We start from the raw sequence: 8,333 nt of genomic DNA, 5'->3' as shown, positions 1-8,333 counted from the left end.
CAGCAACGGCCCCAGTCGAAGTCCAACGAATCTCTCAACGCCAAGTAAGTAAGTATGATGACGTGCAAAGAAAATATTTTAAGTTTTGGATGTATGCTAAATGTCTTGTGACCAAAGTATGTTTAGGATTGGAAAGAGTTAAATTATGAACGGGGACCAATCCGTCCGTTAAATTATGAACGGGTTAGATCGAGGTTGGAAAGCGTTAAATTATGAACGGGGACCAACCAGCCCGTTAAATTATGAACGGGGATCTTATGTATGTGGCAGTGGATACGTCTCTGTCAGCCCAGTACTGTGGTTTGTCTGATCAGACATTTATTATGTTATGGGTCACTTGCTTTGAAACATCCTCTACGAAAAATATTGAAGTTATGTATGTTCAAGTATATTCAAGTATGCAAGTATGTTTATGAAAAGTTTAAGTTGATGGCACGTCTAATTATGTATGTATGTAAATTCAAGTTTATGAAGTAGGTTCAACTTTCAAGTATGTATGTTATATTTTGAAATTTTATGTGGTTATTATGTAGTACTTGCTATCTCCAGTTTATACGTGTTGAGTCTTTAGACTCACTAGACTTGATCGATGCAGGTGAGTATGTTGATGAGGAGACTGGAGGTGGTGACCAAGGGGCAGGCTTGGACTGAGCGGGAGGCTAAACCCGAGGACCGCCATGTTTAAGTTTTATGCAAAAGTTAAATTACTCTGATTTCATATTTTGATGGGAATATTTTGAGCAAACCTTTTGTGAACAAATTTTTATTGTAGTTATTTTGAACAACCACGTCTTATAGGGGACTTGGTTGAGATATTTTGTGGCAGACATTGAAAGTAGTTTTACATTCAAGAAAATTTTTAATTTTTCCGCAAATTTTGAGTCTGAAAAGTACGGTACGTTACAGTTGGTATCAGAGCGGTGTTCTTGTAAAGGGTTATACCTACCGTCAGTCGCAAGAAGCTCACGAAGTCACACCTCAAGTCTGTAAGTTTTAAAGTTTTGAATTTATGTTATGTAGTAAGCATTAAGTTTTGATTTCGGCATGTGCATATTTTGAAGTTCAACTACGTGCATCTTATGTTGTCTATATTATGTTCATGCATGTTGGTTTACGTGTTGGGTAAATGTTAGAACAGTATACCCCCCAGACATGGGAATGTGCGTGAAGTAGGCGATGAGAATTGCAAAACCCAGGATGGGGAGAGGGTCACTTCTCCTCATCCACCCCAGATATGCAGGCTCAGATGCTTGCAGGGATGACCCAGTTCTTCGTACAATTTGTGGGGAACCAGACTGCAGTAGACACAGGGGCAAGGTCCAGACTGGAGGCAGTCTATGAAATATATAGGAGGATGAATCCGAAGGATTTTTCGGGGACCACTAACCCGATGATAACGGAAGGATGGATTAAGTCCATCAAGGTAATCTTTGCATTTATGGAGCTACAGGATGCTGACGGAGCTAGATGTGCCACCTTCTTGTCGACTGGAGACGCAAGGCTTTGGTGGGAAAGTGCGTCAATGTCAGTGAACTTACAAACACTGACGTGTAATGGGTTCAAGGAGGTTTTCTACTCCGAGTACTTCACTGAAGAAGTACGCTCTCGCCTGGCCAGGAAGTTCATGTCGCTGCGACAGGGAGACAATAGCGTGGCAGACTTCGTCAGGGAGTTTGAGAAGGGGTGTCACTTTGTGCCCCTGATGGCAAATGATTCCCGAGAGAAGATGAGTAATTTTATGGATGGGTTGCGGCCGATCTTGCGCCGTGATGTTCGAGTTGGTGGTCCTATGACTTATGCAGTTGCCGTGTCGAGAATCTTGGCGACAAAGCAGGACTAGAGGGACATTGAGGTCGATAGGCAGGGCAAGAGGCCCTATCAGGTACCTCGTCTTGAGGAATCTTCGTAAGTCATTAAGAAACTTAGGATTAAGTTGATATGAGTACTGGAATTAGGTTATCTAAGACTACTTTGGTTGTGTAAGCTTTAATTTCAAGTTTATGAAATAGGTGATTATACGGGGATATTTGATGAAATAAAAACAAAAAGAGAATTAGTTGTATTCAACATAGGTTAGCAATGGTCGAATATTAAGATTTTTATCGAGTAAGAAATTTAAAATATTTATATGAGGATTCTAGAATTCTGTGGGTTATAAGCGAAGTTGATTTATTAGAATTAGTCCATCATTAACATAGGGAAACTTATTAAGCTTTATACGTTAGAATGAATTAAGTACTGAGGATACGTCAAAGTGTGACATTCGTTCCAATGAGGAGGGTTTAAGTTTCTTAGGCCTCAACTATAATGTAATTGGGAAGGAAATAGTTTAAGCATGTGTTTGATGCTAGGAAGGTTTTATTATCTAAGCAGAATATTGATAATGTATATTTTGGGGTTTTATGGATTCATGTTACTCGAAATTTAAGATTTGCAACAATCTTTATTTGGGATGTACTTATAAATGGCTAAGTTACGTAAGTTGGGTGTCGTAAGGTAAAGATTCGATTCAAGGATCGTAGTTCAATGTTATTACTGGGTTAAGATAAGGTTTAACTTTTGAGGGTAGAACCAAGGATAGAAGTTGATCAGTAACTTTTGGTGCTAAGATTTCTTAGGTTGAACTGCATAAATGCTAAGGTAATAGATCGATGAACATTACAGGTATAGTATAAGGAAAGTGAGATAAGATAAGTTTGAACCTCCATTTCTAATATTGGGAATTGTGAGAAAAGTCAGAACTCGAGGTCATAGTAAAGTAAAACTAAGACAGCTTTCAGAACTAGATTAGGACATTACGATTTCTTAGTGATGCCATTTGGACTGACGAATGCTCCAACGACTTTCATGGACCTAATGAACCGAGTATTTTAGCCTTACCTTGATCAGTTCGTCATAGTATTAAATGACGATATTCTCATTTACCCGAAGAGCCATGAGGAGCATAGCCAGCATTTGAGGACATTGTTGCAGGTTTTGCAGGGTCGCAAGTTGTTTGCGAAGTTAAGGAAGTGCGAGTTTTGGTTGGAGAAGGTAGCGTTTTTGGGTCATATTATTTCTAGCAGTGGGATTGAGGTGGACCCAACCAAGGTTGCGGCAGTTAAGTATTGGGTTGAACCGAAGAATGCATCGTAAATCCGCAGTTTTCTGGGTTTAGCCGTTTACTACCGTAAGTTCATCCAAGGATTTTCAACGATAGCAGTGCCACTCACGGCACTGACTAATGCTAAGTTTGTGTGGAGTGATGAATGTCAGAAGAGATTTGATACGTTGAAGCAAGCTCTTATTTCAGTGCCAGTGCTACCCATGCCATCAGGGCAAGGAGATTTTGTGTTATACACCGACGCATCCAAGCTCGGTTTAGGAGCGGTATTGATGCAGCAGGGTCGGGTCATAGCTTATGCCTCCAGGCAGTTGAAGGTATATGAGAAGAACTACCCGACACATGATCTTGAGTTAGCAGTTGTTGTCTTTGCATTGAAGATTTGGAGACACAATTTATACGGCGAGAAATGTCAGATTTTCACCGATCACAAGAGTCTCAAATATTTCTTCACGCAGAAAGAGGTAAATATGAGACAGAGACGGTGGTTAGAACTGGTGAAGGATTATGACTGTGAAATTAGCTACCATCCAGGAAAAGCTAATGTTGTTGCAGATGCGTTGAGCAGAAAAGTTGCGGTCATAGCTCAGTTATCAGGGCAGAGACCTCTTCAGTCTGAGATTAAAAAGTTTGAGTTGGAAGTTTATCCCGAGGGCAGAGCTCCGAAGTTGTCTAATCTGACAGTCCAATCTTCCTTGTTAGACCGTATTCGAGCAGGTCAGCCTTCAGATGACCTGTTATTGAAATGGAGGCTGAAAGATGAAGCCAAGGGCAGTGTACTTTATTCAGTGTCCGATGGTATTGTGAGATACAAAGATAGAATGTGTGTGCCTAGTGTTGATTCAATCAGACATGATATTTTGTCAGAGGCACATGCATCTCCGTATTCTATTCACCCAGGAGGTACCAAGATGTACAAAGACCTGCAAATTTTGTATTGGTGGCCAGGGATGAAACGAGACATCCGCAGATTTGTGTCAGAATGTCTCACTTGTCAACAAGTGAAAGCAGAGCATCAGAGGCCAGCAGGGATGCTTAAGCCACTCCCCATTCCAGAGTGGAAATGGGAGAATATTACCATGGATTTTGTTGTTGGTTTGCCGAGGTCAGTCAGAGGATCCAATGCCATTTGGGTCATAGTGGATCGACTAACTAAGTCGGCACATTTCTTACCGGTGAAGACGACTTTCTCCATGACTCAGTATGCAGAACTTTATATCCGGGAGATAGTTCGTTTGCACGGGATTCCAGTTTCGATAGTGTCCGACAGGGACCCGAGGTTCACATCGTCCTTTTGGAAGAGCTTACATGCAGCCATGGGGACGAAGTTGATTTTCAGTACAGCATTTTACCCTCAGACAGATGGCCAGTCTGAGCGAGTGATACAGATATTAGAAGATTTGTTGAGAGCCTGTATGATTGATTTTTAGGGGACCTGGGAGTCTAAGCTACCTCTAGTGGAGTTTACCTACAATAACAGTTTCCAATCATCAATAGGTATGGCTCCTTACGAGGCTTTGTATGGACGGAAGTGTAGATCGCCAGTTCATTGGGATGAAGTTGGTGAGAGAGCAGAAGTTGGTCCAGAAATAGTTCAGCAGACTGCAGATGTGGTGGTTAAGATTCGCGACAGATTGAAGACCGCCCAGAGCCGTCAAAAGAGTTATGCTGACAAGAGAAGAAGAGATCTCGAGTTTGCCGTAGGTGATCACGTTTTTGTAAAAATAGCACCTATGAAAGGTGTTATGAGATTTGGCAAAAGAGGCAAGCTTAGTCCGAGATTTATTGGACCGTTCGAAATTCTTGACAGTGTTGGAACTCTAGCTTACCGTGTAGCCTTACCGCCGAATTTTTCCGGAGTGCACAATGTGTTCCACGTTTCTATGTTGAGAAAGTATCTAGCTAATCCTTCGCATGTTCTGAGCCATGAGCCGTTGCAGTTGACTCCAGACCTGTCTTATGAGGAAAGACCGATTCAAATCTTAGACAGGCAAGAGCGTAGGCTTCGGAACAAGACGACTAAGCTAGTCAAAGTCCAGTGGCTGAATCAATCAGTGGAGGAGGCCACTTGGGAAGCTGAAGCAGACATGAGACTTCGATACCCGGATTTGTTCGGTAAGACTTAATTTCGAGGACGAAATTTTTATAAGTGGGGGAGAAACTGTAATGCCCAAAATCAGTATACGTAAAATCTATGCATTTATTTAATTTAAGAAATTTATTATTTTAATATTTATGTTTAATTGATCTACGTTAAAATATTTTCTTGAGTTTTATATTTCAGACAATTATTCGAGGCGGGATCGAGGAAAGGAGACCGGGATGATTTTTAGTAATTTAATTGCGATATTTTATTTTAAGTTAGGATTTGAGTATTTTAATGGATTTATGAGGTTTTAATATTTTAAAAGCCTAATTTAATTATTAGGTGATTTTATAATTTTAAAACTTTTAGAGATTTAGTACCTTTGTATTTTATGTTGTTAATTTGAGAATTTTGTAAAATATAGAAGATTAACTTTTAATAACATTTTTAACTATTAAATTAGCATATTATATTTCCCTAATTAACTAAACACACACACACTCATACTTTCACACACACTCATACAGGTATCACACACACATCAAACACAACACATTTTTATATTATATCTTTGACTAAAGAGATGAGATGGGAAGTTTTGTTAGAATTCTTTTGCATTAAATCTCCTCTCCATTATTTCCTCTCCCATTTCCTTCATCAAGCACCTTCTCTCTGAAAATCTCTAGCAATATTTTGTTGAGTTTATTTCAAGAAAATCGAGCCAAGTTCGTCCCGGATCGTCTCTCGCTCCGTCTCCGCTTCGGTGTCGTCGTTTCGGTATTATTTAATCATCAAAGGCATGTATAATCTGTTCTTTCTGCATCGATCATGTCATATTATGCGTTGCATTGTTTTATGCGTAAATATATATGTGTGACGTTCGTCGTTTGAGCAGAAAACGATTCGGATCAGTTTTGAATTAATTTTAGATCTAAAATCACGTTTATACTGTTTTTTTAAATACTGCGACTTTTCGGTCATGATTCTGAGAAAACTTTAAACGTAAAAATTGTAGAACTTTTTGATACCTTCGATTTGACAGTAAATTCGAAATATTTGGATAAAAATTGAGTGAGTTATGACCTTTTTTGTGGGACTGCTCAAACTTCGTTTTTCAGAAAATTATGTGTTGATGTGTTCTTGAAGTTATTTGTTGCAGGCTTCGTTGGGCATCGACGGGATTGTGCTACTGCATTTAGATATGTTATGGAATGTATTTATGTGTTATTTGGTGGTTCGTTTGGGTCGGGATTGGCTTGGGATATATAATAGAAGTCGTAGGAAGCGAAACGATGTCGAATTACGTGTTATTGTTGTATTGAAGTTACTTGCCGATGTTTGGGAACGTTCGAGGTGTTTGTATGGGTCTGAATCAATGTAATAACATCCTAGGAGGAGTCTTGAGGTGTTGGTTCATGGTCCTTAGGCTTGGAGTGAAAGGGTGAATGAATAAGTTTGTGAGTTTTCGTGAGTTTGCAAGTCCAGAGGGTACCCGGACCCCTTCCCAAACTCCGGCACGGAGTCCGTGTCCTTTTTCCTTCAAAAACACGAATTTCCAGAGCCTACCCGGACCCGTACACGGACCCGTACACGGGGTCCGTGTACACCCTTTTCAAAAAAAAAATATTTTTTTTTTAGGATTTGCTTCGGGGTTTTATATCATGGTTTAGCACCTTGGTTAAAATTTATTTATGTAAAATATAGGATTTGTTTTGTGGTTTTATGTCATGGTTTAGTACGATGATTATGCGAGGTCAAGTCCTGAGCGAACTAGAATGTCATAAGCTACTTATTCACTTTGGTGGTGAGCTCGAGTACCTACGTCTAAGACATGCAAGTTAAGTATTTAAAAATTCATGTTAGTATGTACAGCAACGGCCCCAGTCGAAGTCCAACGAATCTCTCAACGCCAAGTAAGTAAGTATGATGACGTGCAAAGAAAATATTTTAAGTTTTGGATGTATGCTAAATGTCTTGTGACCAAAGTATGTTTAGGATTGGAAAGCGTTAAATTATGAACGGGGACCAATCCGCCCGTTAAATTATGAACGGGTTAGATCGAGGTTGGAAAGCGTTAAATTATGAACGGGGACCAACCAGCCCGTTAAATTATGAACGGGGATCTTATGTATGTGGCAGTGGATACGTCTCTGTCAGCCCAGTACTGTGGTTTGTCTGATCAGACATTTATTATGTTATGGGTCACTTGCTTTGAAACATCCTCTACGAAAAATATTGAAGTTATGTATGTTCAAGTATATTCAAGTATGCAAGTATGTTTATGAAAAGTTTAAGTTGATGGCACGTCTAATTATGTATGTATGTAAATTCAAGTTTATGAAGTAGGTTCAACTTTCAAGTATGTATGTTATATTTTGAAATTTTATGTGGTTATTATGTAGTACTTGCTATCTCCAGTTTATACGTGTTGAGTCTTTAGACTCACTAGACTTGATCGATGCAGGTGAGTATGTTGATGAGGAGACTGGAGGTGGTGACCAAGGGGCATGCTTGGACTGAGCGGGAGGCTAAACCCGAGGACCGCCATGTTTAAGTTTTATGCAAAAGTTAAATTACTCTGATTTCATATTTTGATAGGAATATTTTGAGCAAACCTTTTGTGAACAAATTTTTATTGTAGTTATTTTGAACAACCATGTCTTATGGGGGATTTGGTTGAGATATTTTATGGCAGACATTGAAAGTAGTTTTACATTCAAAATTTTTTTTAATTTTTCCGCAAATTTTGAGTATGAAAAGTACGGTACGTTACACTACAAGTGTGGTAGTCCGGACCATTTACTGAAGAATTGTCCTCAGGGGTGTCTGCCTACCCAAGGCAGAGTTTTTCCTCTCCATGCAGCGGAGACAAACCCGGAGACGATGCTCTTGACATGTATCTTAAAGCTTAAAGTTTATTTTTGAGATTTAATGTTTTGGGATTCTAAGTTAAGATCTTGAGCATAGAATTGGTGATAGGATGACATGTTCTAATCAGTGTTACTTCCGGGAATTTAGAGTGGAAGAACTTTGACCTTCGCATGACTATAACTTTCAAAATTATTGGTTTAGCATGATGTTCCAACCTTTCAGGGAGAATTTTTATAGCTGGTTCAGCTACAAATGCCTTGATAGATTCAGGGG

At 39.4% G+C, this 8,333-nt stretch overlaps 1 protein-coding gene across 1 annotated transcript; it reads left to right on the top strand.

The window, feature by feature from the left end:
- Positions 1-1,234: 1,234 nt before the first annotated feature.
- On the top strand, positions 1,235-1,840 carry LOC140830196 (uncharacterized). Its single transcript, XM_073193481.1, has one exon. The coding sequence runs from the start codon at positions 1,235-1,237 to the stop codon at positions 1,838-1,840; it is 606 nt and encodes a 201-aa protein (XP_073049582.1).
- Positions 1,841-8,333: the final 6,493 nt, after the last annotated feature.

The sequence above is a fragment of the Primulina eburnea genome, chromosome 4, assembly GCF_022965805.1.
Source record: "Primulina eburnea isolate SZY01 chromosome 4, ASM2296580v1, whole genome shotgun sequence".
Taxonomy (NCBI): Eukaryota; Viridiplantae; Streptophyta; class Magnoliopsida; order Lamiales; family Gesneriaceae; genus Primulina; species Primulina eburnea.
The sequence above is the reverse complement of the archived record's forward strand: the minus strand, read 5'-3'. Positions and strand labels throughout refer to the sequence as shown.

Bases quoted from the DNA above. Each gene is read 5' to 3' on its own strand.
- LOC140830196 (XM_073193481.1), top strand. From the start codon at position 1,235: ATGCAGGCTCAGATGCTTGCAGGGATGACCCAGTTCTTCGTACAATTT.